A 20,608-nucleotide genomic window follows, 5' to 3' on the forward strand; every position below is an offset into this window, starting at 1 on the left:
GTTCCCTTGATCCTGATCACTATCATTGTCGGGACAGTTAGCAATAAAATGACCAAGCTTACCACATTTGAAGCATGAGCGCTTCCCCTTGGTTTTGGTCTTGCTTGGCTGTCCCTTGCGCCCCTTTAGCGTCGTCTTGAATCTTTTGATGATGAGGGCCATCTCTTCATCATTAAGTCCGGCCGCCTCAATTTGTGCTACCTTGCTGGGTAACGCCTCCTTGCTCCTTGTTGCCTTGAGAGCAACAGGTTGAGGCTCATTGATTGGACCGTTTAGAGCGTCGTCCACGTACCTTGCTTCCTTGATCATCATTCGCTTGCTTACAAATTTTCCAAGGACTTCTTCGGGTGACATTTTGGTGTACGGTGTACCTGGGATTCTCACGAATGTTATTCACCAAATGAGGATCAAGAACAGTAAAGGACCTTAGCATCAATCGGACGACGTCGTGGTCCGTCCATCGCGTGCTTCCGTAGCTCCTCATTTTGTTGATAAGGGTCTTGAGCCGGTTGTATGTTTGTGTCGGCTCCTCACCCCTTATCATCGCGAATCGTCCAAGCTCGCCCTCCACCAACTCCATATTGGTGAGCAAGGTAACGTCGTTCCCCTCATGTGAAATCTTGAGGGTGTCCCAGATCTGCTTGGCGTTATCCAAGCCGCTCACTTTGTGGTATTCATCCCTGCACAATGAAGCTAGAAGAACAGTAGTAGCTTGTGCATTCTTATGAATTTGCTCATTAATGAACATGGGACTATCCGAACTATCAAAGTGCATTCCACTCTCTACAATCTCCCATATACTAGGATGGAGAGAGAACAAGTGACTACGCATTTTGTGACTCCAAAATCCGTAGTCCTCTCCATCAAAATGAGGAGGTTTACCAAGTGGAATAGATAATAAATGAGCATTTGCACTTTGAGGAATACGCGAATAATCGAAAGAGAAGTTCGAGTTAACCGTCTTTCGTTTGTCGTAGTCGTTGTCATCGTTGTCCTTGTGGGAAGAAGTGGACTCATCACTGTCGTCGTAGTAGACGATCTCCTTAATGCGCCTTGTCTTCTTCTTCTTCCCATCTTTTTGTCTATGACCCGAGCCCGAGTCGGTAGGTTTGTCATCCTTTGGCTCGTTGATGAAAGACTCCTTCTCTTTATCGTTGATCACGATACCCTTCCCCTTAGGATCCATCTCTTCGGGCGGTTAGTCCCTTTGTGAAGAGAACGGCTCCGATACCAATTGAGAGCACCTAGAGGTGGGGTGAATAGGTGATCCTGTGAAACTTAAAAACTTAAGCCACAAAACTTGGTTAATCGTTAGCACAATAATTGCCAAGTGGCTAGATAGGAATCTTCAACAAAACACAATAACCAACAAGGATCAATCACAGAGATGGCACGGTGGTTATCCCGTGGTTCGGCCAAGACCAACGCTTGCCTACTCCACGTTGTGGCGTCCCAACGAACGAGGGTTGCAATCAACCCCTCTCAAGCGGTCCAAAGACCCACTTGAATACCACAGTGTTTTGCTTGCTTTTTCTCAATCCCGTTTGCGAGGAATCTCCACAACTTGGAGCCTCTCGCCCTTACACTTGAAATTCACAAAGAAGCACAGAGCAAGGGAGGGATTAGCAACACACTCAAGACAAGAAATCACAGCAACACCACGCACACAAGTCGCAACGAGAGCTCACAACACAACTCAATGAGTTCACCACTCAACTAGAGCTCTAATTGCTATCACAAAGAATCAAAGGCGTGGAATCGATGTCTTGGTGCTTAGGAATCTTGTAGAGATGCTTGGTGTTCTCCTTCATGCGCCTAGGGGTCCCTTTTATAGCCCCAAGGCAGCTAGGAGCCGTTGAGAGCAATCCAGGAAGGCTGATCTTGCCTTCTGTCGACTGGCACACCGGACAGTCCGGTGCACACCGGACACTGTCCGGTGCCCGATTTCTTTCCTTAAATGGCGAAGCCGACCGTTGGCAGTCTTGGAGCCATTGGCGCACTAGACATGTCCGGTGCACACCGGACAGTCCGGTGCCTCCTTCTAGCCGTTGGCTCGGCCACGTGGCCCGCGCAGATCGCGCGGCCGACCGTTGGCCCGGCCGACCGTTGGCTCACCGGACAGTCCGGTGAATTATAGCCGTACGTCGCCGGTGAATTCCCGAGAGCAGCCATTTCGCTCGAGCCAGCCTGGCGCACCGGACACTGTCCGGTGCACCACCGGACAGTCCGGTGCTCCCAGACTCAGCAGAGTCTTGGCTGCTCGAGCCAAGACATTTACAATTGGATTTTCCTGTTTCCAGCACTTAGACACAATACATTAGTCCATAAAACAATGTACTAAGTCTGAGAAACATACCTTTATCCTTGATTTGTACTTTGTCCACCTTTTTACACTTAGGCACTTGTGTTGGACACTAAATCACCAAAATACTTAGAAATGGCCCAAGGGCACATTTCCCTTTCACTACTCCAGTTCAGAACAGGCAGCAAACTCCAGGATCTGGCAAGGGATATTCTATTGCCAAGGTTAATCAAGTCAGCGTTGATGCTACTCCGGATGGTGGGGACATCGTACTTGGTATGTTTTATGTTAATGCAATTCCTGCAACCATATTATTTGATTCTGGTGCTACACATTCATTCATGTCTGCTAGATATGCCAACACCAATGAAATACCACTGCTAAAAATGAGAAAACCCATGATAGTAATTACACCTAAAGGGCCTGTTGAGGCGAATCAAATGACACGTAGATTGACATTGACCATTATGGGTAGAGAATTTGGAGCTACTGCTATAATATTAGAGTCGAGCAGTATAGATCTGATCCTTGGTATGTCATGACTAAGAAAGGCAAAGGCTGTTATAGCATGTGGTAGAGGTACTGTAGAACTCACTACCACTAAAGGAGAAAGATTTCAAGTTAATATTGCAGTAACCTCCTCATCCATGCGTGCAATGTTCTTTATACCTGAAGAGTTTGTTGGTGACAACATCCGGGTGGTTAGAGATTTTCCGGATGTCTTTCCAGAGGAGTTACCAGGGATGCCACCCGATAGAGAAGTTGAGTTTGTTATTGATCTCTTACCTGGAACCGCCCCTATTTCTAAACGGCCATATAGGATGTCCGTAGAGGAGTTGAAGGAACTTAAGAAGCAGTTAACTGAGTTACAAGAGGCTGAGTACATTCGTCCGAGTTCCTCACCGTGGGGAGCACCGGTTCTATTTGTACAGAAGAAGGATGGATCACAAAGAATGTGTGTGGATTATAGATCTCTTAATGATGTTACTGTAAAGAACAAGTATCCGTTACCCCGTATTGAGGATTTGTTTGATCAAATGAGAGGAGCAAGAGTATTTTCGAAGATTGATCTCCGATCGGGATACCATCAGATGAGGATTAGACCATCGAATATTCCCAAGACGGCTTTCTCGACTCGATATGGATTATATGAGTTCACCGTGATGTCGTTTGGATTAACCAATGCACCAGCTTATTTTATGAATTTGATGAACAAGGTGTTTATGGAGTATTTGGACAGATTCGTCGTGGTATTCATCGACGATATTCTTATCTATTCCAAGAGTGATAGCGATCACGAGGAACATCTGAGGTTGGTGCTACAGAAGCTACGAGATAACCAGCTATATGCCAAGTTCAGCAAGTGCGAGTTTTGGATTGGCGAGGTGCCATTTCTTGGTCATATTATTTCTAATGGAGGAATTTCAGTGGATCCTGCTAAAGTTAAGGAGATAATGGAGTGGAGAGTACCCACTACAGTTACCGAGATTCGGAGTTTCTTGGGACTAGCAGGGTATTATCGGAGATTTATTGAAGGATTTTCTAAGATTGCTAAACCTATGACTTCACTTTTGGAGAAGGGAAGAGAATTTAAGTGGGACGAGAAGTGTCAAGACAGCTTTGATCTATTGAAGAAGAGGTTGATGTCGCCACCAGTATTGGTTATGCCCGACCTACAGAAAGGATTTGATATTTATTGTGATGCATGTGGCCAAGGCTTAGGATGTGTGCTCATGCAAGAAGGACATGTGATTGCCTATGCTTCTCGTCAGTTACGCAAACATGAATTGAATTACCCCACTCATGACTTGGAATTGGCAGCCGTTGTGCATGCGCTTAAGATTTGGAGACATTATATCATGGGGACCAAGTGCCAAGTGTACACGGATCATAAGAGTCTGAAGTATATATTCACTCAAAAGGATCTCAACCTTAGGCAACGCCGTTGGTTGGAGCTTATTAAGGATTATGATTTGGAGATTCACTATCACTCGGGCAAGGCAAATTTGGTTGCAGATGCCTTGAGTCGCAAGGAGCATGTTCATTCAGCTATTGTTGCCCAGCTACCCGATGAGATTGTTGAGGATTTCAGGAGACTTAACCTGGGGATAGTTGCTCACACAGAAGGAGTTACTATTGATGTGGAACCTACTTTGGAGCAAGAGATCCGCAAAGGACAAATTGGTGATGCAAAAATACAAGAGATTAAGGATCTGATTACTGAAGGTCGAGGTCCAGAATTCACGGAAGATGAGCAAGGCACCGTATGGTTCAAGGACAGGATGTGTGTTCCTGATATTAAAAGCCTTCGAGAGACTATTTTAAAGGAGGCCCATGATTCGGATTATTCTATTAATCCTGGTAGTACTAAGATGTATCAGGATTTGAAGCGGAAGTATTGGTGGTATGGATTGAAGAGAGATGTGGCTGCACATGTGGCTATGTGCGATGTATGTCAAAGAGTTAAGGCTGAACACCAGAGGCCAGCTGGACTACTGCACCCATTGAAGATATCCGAGTGAAAATGTGAAGAGATTGGTATGGATTTTATTACTGGATTGCCTCGCACCCAGAAAGGATATGATGCTATATGGGTGATTGTGGATAGATTGACTAAAGTGGCTCACTTTATTCCTGTGAAGACTACTTATAAAGGTTCTCAGCTAGCAGAGTTGTATATGGCTCGGATTGTGTGTTTGCATGGAGTACCGAAGAAGATCGTGTCTGATCGAGGTTCGTAGTTTACCTCAAGATTTTGGAGAAGCTTTCATGAGAACATGAGTACAAAGTTGAATTTTAGTACGGCTTATCACCCTCAGACTGATGGACAGACTGAAAGGACTAATCAAGTATTGGAAGATATGTTGAGAGCTTGTGCCCTTCAGCATGGAGGAAGTTGGGATAAAAGTCTACCATATGCTGAGTTCTCATATAACAATAGTTATCAGACCAGTCTGAAGATGTCACCTTTTGAGGCTTTATATGGGAGGAAGTGCAGGACTCCTTTGTATTGGGATCAGACTGGAGAGAGACAGTTCTTTGGGCCTGAACTGATTCAAGAAGCAGAAGAGCGAGTCCGTATAATTCGAGAGAATTTGAGGGTGGCTCAAACCAGACAAAAGAGTTATGCTGATAATAGAAGGAGGCCACTGAAATTTGAAGAAGGAGATTATGTGTATCTCAAGGTGTCACCACTTCGTGGAATGAGGAGATTCAAAGTTAAGGGCAAATTGTCCCCTCGCTATATTGGACCATTCTTGATCTTTAGACGAGTTGGGGAGATGGCATATCAACTCGAGTTACCTGCTAGTCTATCGGATGTGCATAAAGTGTTCCACATATCTCAACTTAAGAAGTGTCTCCGTGTCCCTGAGGAACAGTTACCGATGGAAGAGCTCAGTGTTTAGGGTGATTTGACTTACACGGAGTATCCAATCAAGATTCTTGACACATTGACTCGAGTCACGAGAAATAAGGTGATAAAAATGTGCAAAGTGCAATGGAGTCACCACGGTGAAGATGAAGCAACGTGGGAGAGAGAGGAAGAGCTTCGCATAGATTTTCCGCACCTGTTCCCTAGATTTTCTTAAATCTCGAGGACGAGATTATTTTTAAGGGGGGTAGGATTTGTAACACCCACTTTGTAATTTGCTAGAAATAATACCAATAGAGAAACAATTTCTCTTTATGTGAGTTTGATTTTTATGCATAATCTTATGTGAACATCATGCCCAAAAACAATTAAAAAAATATATACTACCAAATTATGCATCATGCTCGATTTTATTCTGTGTGCATTTTGTGACAACATATAATAATGTGAAAAAAAGAAATATATTAATACCCAAATGGGAATTTAAGATTTGAAAGAAATTCTAGAATTTAGAAGGGAAAAGAAAATAAGTATTGTGTGGATAAAATAAGTAATTAAAAATATATTAATCCAAGACTAGATTTTGAATTTGTATAATTTAACCCAAAGCTGAAATTTATATTCAAATTCAAATCTGGATTCAAATAATTATGAATGAAAAAAAAGAGAAAGAAGAAAACAGAAAATAAAAGGGGAAAAGAATAAAACCTTACATGGGCCGCAGACTCCCATTTCGGCCCACTAGGGCTTTCCAGCACGCGCAGCCCATCTCCATCCCGCGCCCACTCCTCCTTTCACTGGCAGATGGGGCCCGCATGCCAGCCGCTGGCTTCCCCACGCGCGCACCTGACCACTGGGTCCGCGAACCAGCCTCCGCGCTTGGACACTTACACATGGGACCCACCGGTCAGTCCCTCAACCACCGCGTCTCCATCTTCCCCGCGCGACGGCCACCTCCGTGCATGCCGCGCATCATCCGAAGGTCTCGGGATTTCAGTTGCGGTCCGTCTTGACCTGGGGATAAGACCCCCCCTGAACGCCCCGCGGATTCACCTGCCTTCTCCCCGCACAGAAACCACACGCCGCCACCCGCCACGGAAGTCTTGAGTGCCGCCGTCGTCGCCTCGAGCCGTCAGCGTCGCCCGTGCTCCGGGAAGGAGTCCGGGGACTTCGTTTGGTGCTGTTGAAGCTCACCGGGCACTGAACGCGGCAAGTAATCAACTACACCGTCGGCAATTGCTCATCGGAGTGCCCAAATCACTGCAGATCCGCCTCGTGTCGTGGCCAGCCCGACTGTGTACCCAATCCTCGGTAAATTCACCTCCCTACTCTCTGCGATGTCCTCCTCTATGTGTAGCTCGGTTCAATTTGTATATGGCGCTCGGGAACGGCCGATTGCAGCCTCGCCGGCGTGCTCCGCCGAGCGTGCGGGGCGGCGCCGCCGTGCGTGGGTGTTCCGTTGGGGGAAGATCGTGCACCGTCGGATCCACTAGGAACGGCCCCGATTAGATCTGAGGTACCTATTCGCGCTTTAGGTTATGCACCGTCCGATCGGGATCGAATGGTGGACACTCGTAGCTGGGTTCATTAAATTTGGGCCATTGATGGTTCATCCTGCGGTCCTCACTGCGTACCGGTTCGATGTAATCCAGATCTAATCTGGCACGCCCAAGTCTGATCCAACGGCTCAGAATGAAGGATACCCCTTCGGTCGGGCACTTTAGCATAAGAGACCCTAGGTTCCTTTGAAATAGAACCCGCCATCCACTTGCACTGTGCTCTGTGTCTGCAGAATCTTACTCAGGGCCCCCTGACGTTTCTGGTAATTGAGGCCCAGTCCAGAGATCGTTTAAATTAAATAAATGAAATAGAAAATAGATTTTTAATAGGAAAATAATTACTAGAACTTTATAAATTCATAGAAAATTCATACTAACTCCAAATTAATCCATTCCAGTTCCTAAAATTTTATAATTTTATTGTCTATCACTTAGAGCCTCTGTTTTATCATGACAACAGTAAGAAAATTAATCTCACACTTAATCTTATTTAAAACACATAAAACCTTTGAAAAGGCATAACTTAAATTCTATAACTCCAAAAATTATGATTCCTGTTCCTAGAGTTTTATTTTAATATGTAGAATATTCCTGTGTATTTTGTGTACATGTTTAGTGTGATGTTAATTTTCTCTATACATTGTGCTTGCTTGTATTGTGGCGAGTAGAAGAGCCCGTGACCGAGGATCCTGGTGAGCAGCAGGTTGAAGTAGCTGAGCAGGAGCTCATTGAAGGCAAGTTGTGCCCTTGACCACTTTTTACCAATAATGTTCTTTAATATCACTTATTCATGCATAGATTAATTTTGATGGGACCCGATAGGTCACCCTAGATTGTTTATCTCATTACCTTGTTTACCCCTGAATCACTTGGGTAGTTTGCTATTGCTTTATATGGTTTTGGGATAATCATTTATTACCTCTATATTCCAATTCTTTTTGTTATTCTATTTATGTTCATGTTGAGATCATTAATGTTAATTGGAACATAGAGCTTAACTTGAGTAACACGTGCCACCACAAGGGTTTAATGGGACGCCCTTGGCTGACTAATTAGGAAAGCTAGTGGAAGACTACCTTACCCGAAAGGGGCAAGGGCAATAGGGGAGTGGTCAGTGTAGGGAGGTCCTTGGTTGATTTTGCTGCGATGGCGGTCAGACAAGAACCCTGCATTGGAACTTCCTATAAACTGTAGCGGGTTTTCTGAAGCTAGTGGAACTTTGTAAAGGCCTCGTAGTGTTACCCTGCCTCGCCTCCTCGGTAGAGGTGTATGGGAAGTCGCGATCCCTTGGTAGATGGGTAACATGACTTGTGGGTAAAGGGTACAACCTCTGCAGAGTGTAAAACTGGTATACTAGCCGAGCTCGCGGTCATGAGCAGCTCAGGACTCTCTGATGTTTAAATTATGGAACTTAAACTCAATTTTGTCATTTACATTGCATGGGTTTATTATTAATTTTGTTCTATTACTTTATTTATGGTTTGGTATTTACTTACACTTAGTGACTGCTAATAAAATTTTGACCAACTACTTAAAAGCAATGTTCAGCTTTAAACCCCTATCATTGATTAGCCTTACACCCCACATGAACTCACACCTTTGTGAGTTTATGTCCACTGGTTCCCCACAACTTGTTGAGCTATGATCATGTGTGAGCTCACCCTTGCTGTCTCACACCCCCACAGGAGAAGAGCAGGTGGTTCAGGAGGAGCCACAAGGCGAGGAGTATGATCTGATCTAGGTGGCGTTTCTCAGTTGACATTGGCGCCAACGATCCTTAGTTCGTTTTATCTTTATTACTTTATTTTGTAATAAGTCTTCCGCTATGTAATAAATACTCTGATGTTTTATGACATTTATCTCTATACACTCTGTTATTATATATGTTGTCTTCTTGGCGCATGTATGAGATGCACCGGGCTTTGTTCCTTAAAGCCGGGTGTGACACTAATTAAGCATATATTTAATACCAATAATTGATATTCAAACAGTTGATATGACATGAACTAACAACGTGTTTGGTTAGGGGAGTGACTATATGGAACCTAGTGATCTAGAATATATTCATTCTTCGCAGGATCCGAGAGGAAGAGCAAGGCCGTCCGATTGTTTCGGGAAGAATGGGTCGCTACTAGGGTTTAGTTGTATTTTGGAATAAGTGGATGATGGGCAGGTCGGTTCCGTGACGCTAAGTAAACAACGTTCCAGGCTTCGATACAGGTTTAGATCACTCTAGACAGATTCGCTTCGCTAAACAGTTTTAGTTAGTAAAACCAACCATCCAACCGACCATACGAATGTTGATGCAAGCGACTAGAACAAACACTATAAAACGACACAAAAGGGGATCGTGAAACGAGGCATGCATCGAGGTCGTTGATGGAAACCATCTGCCAGTTTCCATTTTCCTCATGTCTCTTTGGAGATAAGGGCAAGGCGAGCAGCTGGCTCTAAGAGCGTGTACAACCTTGAGGCAATGGTTCAGTTTTTCAAGTATAATAGACACTTAAAAAACGATATGATATAACACTGAGACACTAGATCACAAATACAGTTAAGAGACAATATAAATGAAAAGTTGTATAGAGATAGTTTTTTCACGAAGATCTCGTCTCTTATTTTTTTTATTTAGTCCCCTAAAAACCCGTCAAAAGATCCCATATTAAATGGGTTTACGCCAAAAGGCCTAAACACACGAACAAACGGAGTGCCTGTTGAGCACTGCTCACTGAAGTTTTACAGTGACGTGCAGCGAAAACGTGCTACTGCGGCGGACCGTGTCCAACATGGCTCACGTTGCACTTTGCGTGGTGATCAAGCCTAAGACTTACTGTATACTAAGTATAAGTGCGCAACATATGAAGTCAAGTCATCCTTTCATGTGCCTCGTCCACATGGAAGGTGACTGGCCGGCAACAGTAACACTTTGACGGTTTCGCTACCCTGGCGTGTTGTTCTCACCACTTTGTTTGGTTGGACTTATGCAACTTCAAACGGATGTTAAAAATTTTACCCCAAAAATTGATTATTAAGAGTAGGCTAAAAAGTTTTAAGATTGAATCATGATAAATACTCCAACAGTTCCTTTAAATGTGATATGTGGCGTAATCTATATAGTCGTCGGGAGGCTGTAGATGATCCGATACGTTGAGGAATGGATTAGGGAGGGATGAAACACACCAAAATATGAGGGAGATGAGGTTGTGGATGCGGGACGCTAATGTTTTGGGGAGGAAATGAGGGAACTGTTGGAGTAAGAAAAAACACTATTCTTGACTAATATCTGTTTTGGGGTTAATTTACACGTTTTTTTGGAGTTGCTCTTACAATGAGAAATGCAAGTAAATGTCTATATTTTTTATAGTGTTTAGATAAGAGTCATACGAGGACTGAGATAAACAGCAGAACAATTTTTTGTGGTAGTATGGTCTCAAAAAATTGAAAGACCGTTGTCGTCTCGTCTCAGCTTACTTTGACATCAAATCAAATATATTCTATAATGTTACTGCTTTACTTGTCAGCAACTAAGTCACGGCATGACAATTACCTCAAACCGACTGCTTCCCATTCCGATCCCTCGCGCTTTGCTCTTGCAGCAGGTGCCACAGTGCCAGCCACATTTCCTCACGTCACATCTTCTCTGAACCTCGACGCTTCATTTTTCTCGACTGCTACTGCTACTAGCAGGTAGTTCCTGATTATCTCTGGCTTGGTTAACATGGTAGCATTTAGGTACAGTTTGGTTAACATGGGATTTCAAGCATCCTGATAGAACAAAAATCTCGGAATCTTAGAACCCCATCCAAATATGCTAGGGATTCTAGTGAATTTTGTCATACATTCATATAATTCAACAAAACACTTTAGTTTTCTTATCCAGATTCTTAAAACCCACTGGCGTCTAAACGGTATCTTAACCAAATCGTTAGCTTGACCACTATTGCCGTCCATTCTAATGACCTAGGTCTGCATATTATCAGTGCCTTCTCTCTTTCTTCAGCGTGCTTGACGCCGCTACTACAGCGGCCTAGTTCTCACAGTGGCCGCGGCCCGTGGGCAACATGACGAGTTTATGGATGATCACAATGGCCATCCAATTCAGCCAAACTGGCCTCTTTTGCAGGTTGCAGCCCAAAAGACAGGGTATAAAAATACTCACCCCCTCCTAAAAAACCGTAAAACCGTATATTTATTTACGAAATATATGCAGTACTAATATTTATGGTGTAATAGTGTCATTATTTTTTACGCAATATATATATATATATTTCTGAATCTTGTATTTTTCTGTGTTTTAACTAATTTCTGTGAAATTCATATATCATTTTCGTGACATTCCTACGTTCAAAAGGAGCCCTAATTAGTAGGCTAGTAGTAGAGGAAGCCAGCAACTTTGCCTGCGGTGTTGTTGGGCAGTGGTGAAGCATCCCTGAGCTGGGCAGATCTCTGGCAGTTGCACCGTCGTGATGCTCCGACAGTGCTGCACCCACTGGGACGCAACACAATCAAGCTTGTGGAGCCGGAAACTCACGAGGCACAACACAGGACAACGAGCCGAGCTGCACGACGACGCGGCCGCCGCCGCCGATCGGCCGGCGAGTAGATTGGCATGGAAATGGGCATCCGTTGGTGGCGCCGGCAGCAAGGCCTTTCCCGTGTCCCGTCAAACAGGCACCAAAATTGCTGTGCCAGGGCCACCACCAAACATTGCGGGCACATCCTACTGACAAACCGGTCCCACTAGCTGCTGATGCGCATCCATCCGGCAACTACTCACGCTCAGGTCGCCGTCGCGACTCGCGCCGCCTCTCGGCTCGCTAGCCGCTACGCTATCTACGCCGCCCCGGCACCTCCCATGAGATGAGAGCCGCAGCCGCAGCCACATCCACAGCCGCCGCGCTCCTCGCCCCCGGTCTAAAGCTCTGCGCGGGCGGCGCCCGCGCGCGCGTCTCCTGTCCCTCCCGCTCCCGCCTCCCACTCCACCGCATCGCCGCCATGGCCTCCGCCCCCAACCCCTCCTTCCGCCCGGAGGAGGCACGCTCCCCTCCCGCCCTCGAGCTCCCGACCCCGCCGCTCTCCAAGGTGACGCCCATCCGGTTCGGATTTCTTCGGGCTTGACTTCTGTCGCAGGTCGGGGCTTTCATCTGACCTTGTGCCGAATTTTCTTCTGTGGCCGCAGTTCAAGGTGGCGCTGTGCCAGCTCTCGGTGACGGCGGACAAGAATCGCAACATCGCGCACGCGCGCGCGGCCATCGAGAAGGCGGCCTCCGAGGGCGCTAAGCTCGTCCTTCTCCCAGTGAGTCTCTGATAGAAAGCATTTTATTACCCCATTCTTCCAAGCGGAACGGTATTTTGGTTGGTAGTGATCGCACTGTTGTTTAACGATTCTCCATAGGTGCGTCCCTTGTTAACACTGTTAGGTATGTATGTTCATCGGTCATTGTATACAAGATTTAAGCCTTCACTCATTATTAAGGGGGTGTTTGGTTAGAGGGACTAAAGATTAGTCTCTAGTTTTTAGTTCCGTTTAGTCCTTTTTTTTTGCCAAACACTAGGACTAAAATATGGACTAAAATGATTTAGTCTTTAGTCCTTCACATATGTGCTAAAAGGGACTAAACCATATTAATTCCACAATTATCCCTCGTTTAGTTCAATTATACTAATAGCATGAAAATATTAAAGGCCATTTTAGTCTTCTTATGAGTCATTTAGTATATTCTTACTATTTTTAGCCCCTAGAACCAAACATGTTAGGGACTAAACTTTAGTCCCCTAACTAAACTTTAGTCCCTAGACTAAAGAAACCAAACATGGCCTAAGTGCTACTGTCGTCCTCTGGCAGAGGGGGTGCATTATTGGGCGTGGGGCAATGTTCACTGTGCTATTACCTGAAATGCTACATAACCAAGCTAGTTATTCCTGTGGTTAGGTTATTGGTGACACAAAGATCACAAACCTTTTATTTAGTTTGAAGCCTAAAACTCATTGTGGAAATGACGGTAAAGCAAATTTTCAGGGTTGGGCTGTGGTACATTAGAAATAATGTAGGCTCGTGCAGATCAGCATTCAAACTTGGACCAAAGCATAAATCCTGGGTCAGGTTTCGCCACAAGCGTTTTATTCAACAGCCAGGTCTTGAGGTTTAGACAATAGTAAGGTTGTCTTCAGTGGACCGTGTAAAATAGGAGATTTACACTGTGGATAGTAGTGTTTGCATAGTGAAGTTTGAAATAGGGGATGTGATAGGGAAGCCGCTGGGGATAGCCTAAATTCCTCATCTTGTTCATTGTAAATCTGCACATATATGCATATTCTCTTATATGGCCATGCTTCAGAAATGTTATCTATGTGCTTCATTCATTGACCTGCAGCTATTTTTTTATGTCTGTAGGAGATATGGAATGGTCCGTATTCAAATGACAGCTTTCCAGAGTACGCGGAGGACATTGAAGCTGGCGGAGATGCGGCCCCTTCATTTTCAATGATGTCGGAGGTTGCTCGCATCTTACAAGTCACTCTTGTTGGTGGGTCCATAGCTGAACGTTCGGGAAACAACTTATACAATACATGCTGCATCTTTGGTTCAGATGGCAAACTTAAGGGTAAACATAGAAAGGTATGTTCAAACTTCTAGTATAGCTGTAGTACAGTTTTCTGGCGGGCGCGTGCGTGTGTATATCAAACTAATGATGTATGGTATTCCCCATTATACCATCTCCCAGCAATACCACAATGAATCCAGCCCCAATGTGAGCACCAAACACGCCGCAGTGCTGAAAGTGCATGATCACGTCCATGTTATTTATATTCTTTTCCCTTTGAGTGTGATAAATACAAGTAATAAGGTTGACCATACTGTGTTCAACACTGAATGCACAGTTAATTCTGATTTTGTTGCTCCCATCTTATTTATGCCTTCTTTTCCTTTCATTGTACTCCGTATGAGTAGTAAGTTTAGTTCTTTCTGACAACGAAAATTTGTGCACCTACAGATCCATCTTTTTGACATTGACATTCCAGGAAAGATCACTTTCAAGGAATCGAAGACTCTTACTGCTGGGCAGAATCCTACTGTTGTAGACACAGGTTTGACCAATTAATCTGTTGTCTAAAGCAAACGAAGCATGTAGGATTTGAGAATATCAGATCATTCTTTTTTCCTTGCTAGCCTAATATTTGGCTATCCATGTATATCTAATTTTGAGTTTTGGTCATTTGGATTGGGTCTTAAAATATGAGTTCGATGATTGGGATAGTTTTGTTCAATTTATACCTTTCTATATACTATGTTAGTGTTACTTGGTTTTACAAGGCCTTTGGTTTGTGTTGCTCAAGTGTTTCTTATATTCTAATGTCATTGTTGATTTATTTTACAGATGTTGGGCGAATTGGTATTGGTATATGTTATGACATCCGTTTCCAGGAATTAGCAATGTTGTATGCTGCAAGAGGTATGTCTTCCTCATGTGTGTTTTTCAGTGTAGTTGTCTCTATTAAGCTGTAACTTCATGAAGTGAACTAACTTCTCAAAGACGATGTGGCATATGCCGTATTTGGACCATGTCATTTTCTAACCTACTCGGCATGTAAAATATATAGACACTTTGTCTGAGATTGTTTACTGTTTGATTTTCTTTCCAGATTTTCAGTTATACTAACAATTCTGAACACATACTTACAGCTTAATACTACTATTTTCTCATAATTTTAAAAATATTAAAACTGACAAAACAGACTAAGCTCATTTCACTGACTGCAGGTGCTCATTTGTTATGCTATCCTGGTGCATTCAATATGACTACTGGACCACTGCATTGGGAGTTGCTGCAAAGGGCAAGGTAATAGATGGCTTTGCAGCTCAAGTTATGGCAATTATGCTAGGGAAATATAGGGAGCTAAATTCTCGCTACTTTTATACACGCTAATTAGCATATCTATTTTTTAAACTAGTCAAAACCTCGATCAGAACTCATAATCTCTTACGGGTAATTTCATATCTGAATTATCTCCATTACTTTTTTTTGCCCTGTACTGATGACATCATTTCTCCAATGTCAGGGCTACAGACAACCAGGTGTGCTGTGCTTCTTTGCGTGCTGGTGTTCCATTTTCCTTTACTTAACTTTCATTTGGTATCGTTTTGCCAGTTTTATGCTTTAAAATGTTAATCGACTGTTTGGTGCCAGCTGTTTGTTGCAACATGCGGCCCAGCTCGAGATACCAGTGCAGGATATGTTGCTTGGGGACACTCCACTCTTGTTGGACCTGTAAGTTGACCTGAGATTTCCATTTACTGCCCTTTAGTTCTGTCAATGACCATTGCTTATCTACCTTCCAGACTGATACTATGCACCACCACAAAACTAATTCTGTACCTGTTGTGGTTTTTGCCAACAATCTGTAAGTTGTACGCTTGCAAAGAAGATATGTCATGCCATAATTAACCATTTGTGTACTTCTAGTTTGGAGAGGTGATTGCAACAACTGAGCATGAGGAGGCAACTATAATAGCAGAAATTGACTACTCACTGATTGAGCAGAGGAGGTATGAAGAGTGAAATTCTATGATTTCCAGTAGTCTTATATGTCTTCACCTTTGGTTTAATGGGGTCGCACATATCCTCGCTAGGCAATTTCTTCCTCTGCAACACCAACGCCGTGGCGATCTCTATCAGCTGGTTGATGTCCAGAGGCTGGGTTCTCATTAGCACAGGGACGAAGCAGGAGAGCAGTTGACTCTGCAGGCTTGCTCGTACTACTTCGTTCATGAGATGCATGCCCATGCCCATCGAGAGATCGATCAACTTGATGTGTGAAGGTGGAGAGGACGGAATAAAGCGACTATAGTTTGTACCTTCAGCGCTAGTTTGGCAACTCTATTTTACAAGAGATTCTTATTTTTCTAAGGAAAAATTGATTAATTTTTCTTAGGAAAATAGAAATCACTTGGGAAAATATGATTGCCAGACTAGCCCTCAGTGTAAATGTCTCCATGTCAAGGGCGGTATTGCCCAAGGTAGGAGGACCTCGGCTACGTAGATCGTAGCCTTGACCCGTGGTTGCCGGCAGGGTTATGCCCCCACGCCGAGCTACCCGTCGACAGGAGAAGTTCTCCTGGTCGCCGGTTTAGAGAAGAGAGGAAGAGACTTGATAGGTAATTCTTGATTGATTTCCAAGTGCCACCCTACATGGCTATATATAGCCGGCAGCTTACACAAATGGAGAAGGTTCTCCTTGATTGAAGATCTAATCAAAATAGGAAGGATACTAATCAGCTAGCTACTTTCTCTCCTAGCCAATCTCCTTCTATGTTTGCTGCATGCACAATCAATCAGGCGGTAGCCTTCTATGTTTGCTGCATGCGCAATCAATCAGATGGCTACTTTCCATCCTAGCCACTCACCTGCTGCGCATGTGCCTTTGCTGCCTGCTCAGCTCGGCGCACATCGCGGGCTCTCCTACGCCTGGCGTATGTGTGGCCGTACATGACACTCCAGTTGTCGAATAAATTGATTACTTTAACCTATGAAGAAAACCTTTCTCCATGAAACAAAGATAAACGGAGGATCTTCTCCGATTTCCTTTTGGGCCGTACCAATTTGAATTTTGAACTAGCTTGTGCGCCTCCTGGAGCCGATGTAGCAATGGATACTCCAGTGTTTGGCCATCAGCAGCCACAGTACTAGAGTATGCATGGGTATATTTTCGTATGGGTATGATGGCAGGGAAGGGCAAACCTGTGAACAGGTTCCCTGTCGATGCTGCAGAGGGCGGCAGACCTGCACGGTGCACAACTGTCAGGTATGAAGAAGCAATCCTCTGTTGATTGGAGCTAGTGGTGACTAGAGGTGGTAAATCTCTAGATTTTACAATACAAAATTTAAGGATCAAATTAGATTAATATCGCACTCTATTTATATTTATTTTTGAATTAAAATTAATTAAGGATCCTAACTTATTTTGAAGAAGCATTTGGATCGTGACATCACCACCCCTAGTGGTGACCTGTGAAACCAATTTAAGATTGTTCACAACCCTTTTCTGTAAGGTGTCGTTTGGTTCACGAAATATAATATAAATGGTAGTGGTAATGATTCACACTCGAATACCAGCGGTAATAAGTTTGAATAGGCCATCTCGGTTTCTACTGTAATATCTCATTACAGTTGAACTTAAACAAAAATAGTTTAACATTATCGGTTACTCATTACCTATTATGTTACAAATATATAAATCAAACAGCACCAAATTTCTTTTCACGTATCCCATCATCTCATCACATCAACAAGATTCATCTCCCTGTATTAAGACCTCCCACAGTAGTTCTCCCTTTATCATCTCTCTAAACCCCACCATGATCATGTAATATCATTTTTCCTTCAACCACAGTAACTACCAATCTTTCTCGTTTTTCTTGTAATTCTATGAGAAAAAAATATTTTATTCATATTCAGGGGTACACGTTTTTTATTTGTAATTATGTTCATGATGTTAATTAATAATATTGCTAACAGACAATCCATGGACAATCTAAAGAAACACACATGCTAGCAAAGATAATTTGTTGTTCTATTCCAAGATCTACGAGCTCACACAATTTACAAAGGTGCCAAGGTAATGCAAATGGGATTCACATGCCAAAAGTCGACTGGCATCGTCCAAATAAAAAACAGGTTCTCATAATAATTAGGGATAATCTCGTATCTGAAATGTGACCACTACTTTTATTCGATGACATCGTTTCTCCAATGCCGTGGCTGCAGACGACCAGTTACGCTGCGCTTGTACGCGTGCTGGTGTATCATTTTTCTTGACTTCAGCTTTCATCTGGCGTTCGTTTTGCTAGTTTTATGCTTTAAAATGATAATCAACTGTTTTTTGCATTGGCAGCTGTTTGTTGCAGCATGCGCTCCGGGTCGAGATACCATACCAGTGCAGGTTATGTTGCTTGGGGATGGGGACACACTACTCTTGTTGGACTTGTATGTTTGTTGACCTGAGATTTTCATTTACTGCCCTTTGGTTCTGTCAGTAGCCACCACTGCATTACATTTCAAAAAAAAAAAAGTAGTCACCACTTCACCACGACAAAACTACTTTTGTTTCCGATAAAACCTCTTGTGTGTGTGTTTTTTACCACGCTAACAATCTCAAACATGTACATTAGCAAATATATGTCATGTGATTGACTAACTATTTGCATGGTGCCAATTTGGAGATGTGATTGCAACAACCGAGCTAGCATGGAGAGGCAACTATAGGGGTTAGTCATTTTTCCAAGAAAAAATATTTCATTTTTTCTTGAGAAGATAGGAATCACTTAGGAAAATTGAGTTCCCAAACTAGTCCTAGAATAGCAGAAAATGAGTGAGTATTCACTGATTGATCAGAGGTACGCAGAGTGAAACACCTTTGGTTGAACGGGGTGGCGCAAGATCTTCTCTAGGCAATTTCTTCCTCTGCAACACCAACGGCGTGGCGATCCCTACCAGCTGCAAGATGTCCCGGAGACTGGATGGATCCTCAGCAGCGAGCCTGGATGCAGCTGTGAGGCTGGCTGTGACGAAGCAGGAGAGCAGTTGACTCTGCAGGCTTGCTCGTACTACCGCGTTCATCATGACATGCATGTCGATGCCCTGTCTAGAGATCGATCGACCTGATGTGTGAAGGTGGAGAGCAGGGGACGAGGGCGAGTAAAGGCGACAATAGTACGTACCTTCACTGTGTCTCCGGTTGCCAAATAATAAATAGATTACAGTAGGAAGAACACCGCTCTACATGAAACAAAGATAAACGGATTATCTACCCCCGATTTCCTTTTGGGTCTCTTACCAGTTTCAAAGTTTGAACTAGCTTGTGCGCGCTACGTGGAGCCGAAGTGGCAATGGATCCTCCCACCATTTGTTTGGCCATCAGCAGCCACAGTACAAGAGTAAATTGGTTATGTATGATGGCAGGGTAGGGCAACAAACCTGTGAGCTGCGGGAAGCCGGGAAGCATAATGAGGGGGTCAGTAGCCGCAGGAACCCTGGCGGTGCTGCAGAGAGCGGGCCGCGGCACTGCAGTACCGCCACCGCAGCTCAGGAACTGCCGCTGCTCACAGGCACAGCGCACTGCTACCGCAGGTGGCTGTGCCTCACACTGTCAGTCAGGCAGGCAAGGCATGGGGAGCTCATGAGCCAACAACTGAAGAAGCCCCCAGCCTTTTGGTGGCCGGAGCTGTGACCTGCGAATGATGCCAATTTAAGGCCTCTCACGCCTCCCATCCCCGAGGTCCGAGTTCAGTTCTCTTCGATGCAGATCTTCGCGCCACTGCAGGATCGATTTTGTTCGCACTTTCTTTCTTTTAGCCTGTACTCGCGTTCTGCCAAAAAATGCTAGTCTTTGAGAGGCCACAGCCACACTCGCCGTCTATGGCGATTGGCGAATACGTAGGCGGCACGCTGGTGCGTTGCCACTTGCCAATACCAATATGCGGAAGGAAGCTCTTCCTTCACTCTGTTGTTGTTGTTGTGTTTTTTTGCCGCGTATTCAGTTTTAAATGTACAGGATTGGTTTTTTATTTTATTTTGTTTCTCATTTGTTGTTTTACTCAACTTTTGGACTAAGGCTAATCGCCCATATGTATTTAGTAATAAACGGTACGTATATCCTGCCTGCCTGCCTGCATATAAATGTCTACCTATTTTTGAAAAGGAGGGGGGGGTCGGTCAGTACTAGGGTCAGAGCCGTAATGTTCGGCTTTAAATCGCAAGCTGTGTCTCCGTGGTACTGGCAGTACGTCCGCCGATCGCCGAATGGGCCTCCTCTCACCTGCTTGTTTAATTGCATGGGCCTTGGGCTGTCGCCTCGCCTCCCGTCAGGAGCCTTATTCTGCTGCTACTGCACCCGTGCATCGTCCGTCCTCCCAGCAGACCCCCCTGCAGCTCGTGATGGCGAACTGGATGTCAGGCCTGTGGGCTTCTCCATCAATGCCGCCGTGGCTATAGCCTGCGCTGCGCATAAAAAAAAAAACAAAAAAAAAACCTCACTTATTCACAACCGAGCCCCGAGCCGCTCGTGAGCTGTACAGGCCGGGGGAGAAGAACGAGAGCAGAGCAGCGCCGCGTTCCCCGGAAATCTCACGCGCCGCCCGTTGTTGCCTGCCGAGCCCCGCTACGACGATGGCCTGCACTAGTGCGCCTGCCTTCCTGCAGCCTGCATCACCGCCTCATGGTCAGAGCTGCTGATCGATGTGCGTACGTGCTGGCGTGCTCCCAGGCACCAGGCATACGTACATTATACGTACGTACCCTTGGGCCATGGCACGGACGGGCGGCAGATCTAGCAGAATATGTACGGGTTTGCCGGGCGGCCGTTCACATGTACGTA

General features: G+C 44.6%; 1 protein-coding gene, 1 long non-coding RNA gene and 1 pseudogene across 4 annotated transcripts; 2 read left to right on the forward strand and 1 right to left on the reverse strand.

The window, feature by feature from the left end:
* The first annotated feature begins 11,930 nt into the window (after positions 1-11,930).
* Positions 11,931-16,530, forward strand: LOC100280276 (uncharacterized). Of its 2 annotated transcripts, none has more exons than XR_004857232.1 (10): positions 11,931-12,316; positions 12,414-12,530; positions 13,629-13,853; positions 14,230-14,323; positions 14,614-14,688; positions 14,997-15,075; positions 15,296-15,311; positions 15,424-15,504; positions 15,576-15,782; positions 15,867-16,515. XR_004857232.1 is itself a non-coding variant. In NM_001153204.1 (10 exons), exons 1-10 carry the CDS (start codon positions 12,095-12,097, stop codon positions 15,943-15,945), a joined length of 1,071 nt encoding a protein of 356 aa, NP_001146676.1. In that variant the 5' UTR covers positions 11,981-12,094; the 3' UTR covers positions 15,946-16,530. The 2 variants fall into 2 exon arrangements, 1 of the variants encoding a protein (NP_001146676.1); NM_001153204.1 differs by having other exon boundaries at positions 11,981-12,316; positions 15,700-15,782; positions 15,867-16,530.
* Positions 16,531-16,801: 271 nt separating this feature from the next.
* LOC103631783 (Omega-amidase pseudogene) lies at positions 16,802-19,042 on the forward strand (annotated as a pseudogene). The gene is made up of 4 exons (NR_161289.1): positions 16,802-17,038; positions 18,128-18,219; positions 18,456-18,500; positions 18,628-19,042. The product of NR_161289.1 is annotated as an Omega-amidase pseudogene (transcript).
* LOC118473458 (uncharacterized) lies at positions 17,682-19,719 on the reverse strand. The gene is made up of 4 exons (XR_004852885.1): positions 19,210-19,719; positions 18,954-19,011; positions 18,648-18,877; positions 17,682-18,278 (listed from the first exon to the last, which is right to left on the reverse strand). It is a non-coding gene; the product is annotated as an uncharacterized lncRNA (long non-coding RNA).
* Between the last annotated feature and the right edge of the window lie 889 nt (positions 19,720-20,608).

The sequence above is a fragment of the Zea mays genome, chromosome 1 (assembly GCF_902167145.1).
Source record: "Zea mays cultivar B73 chromosome 1, Zm-B73-REFERENCE-NAM-5.0, whole genome shotgun sequence".
Taxonomy (NCBI): Eukaryota; Viridiplantae; Streptophyta; class Magnoliopsida; order Poales; family Poaceae; genus Zea; species Zea mays.

Bases quoted from the DNA above. Each gene is read 5' to 3' on its own strand.
- LOC100280276 (NM_001153204.1), top strand. From the start codon at position 12,095: ATGAGAGCCGCAGCCGCAGCCACATCCACAGCCGCCGCGCTCCTCGCC. The intron at 12,531-13,628 runs GTGAGTCTCTGA...TTATGTCTGTAG, and splicing joins CTAAGCTCGTCCTTCTCCCA to GAGATATGGAATGGTCCGTA. The intron at 15,505-15,699 runs GTAAGTTGACCT...GTGTACTTCTAG, and splicing joins ACTCCACTCTTGTTGGACCT to TTTGGAGAGGTGATTGCAAC.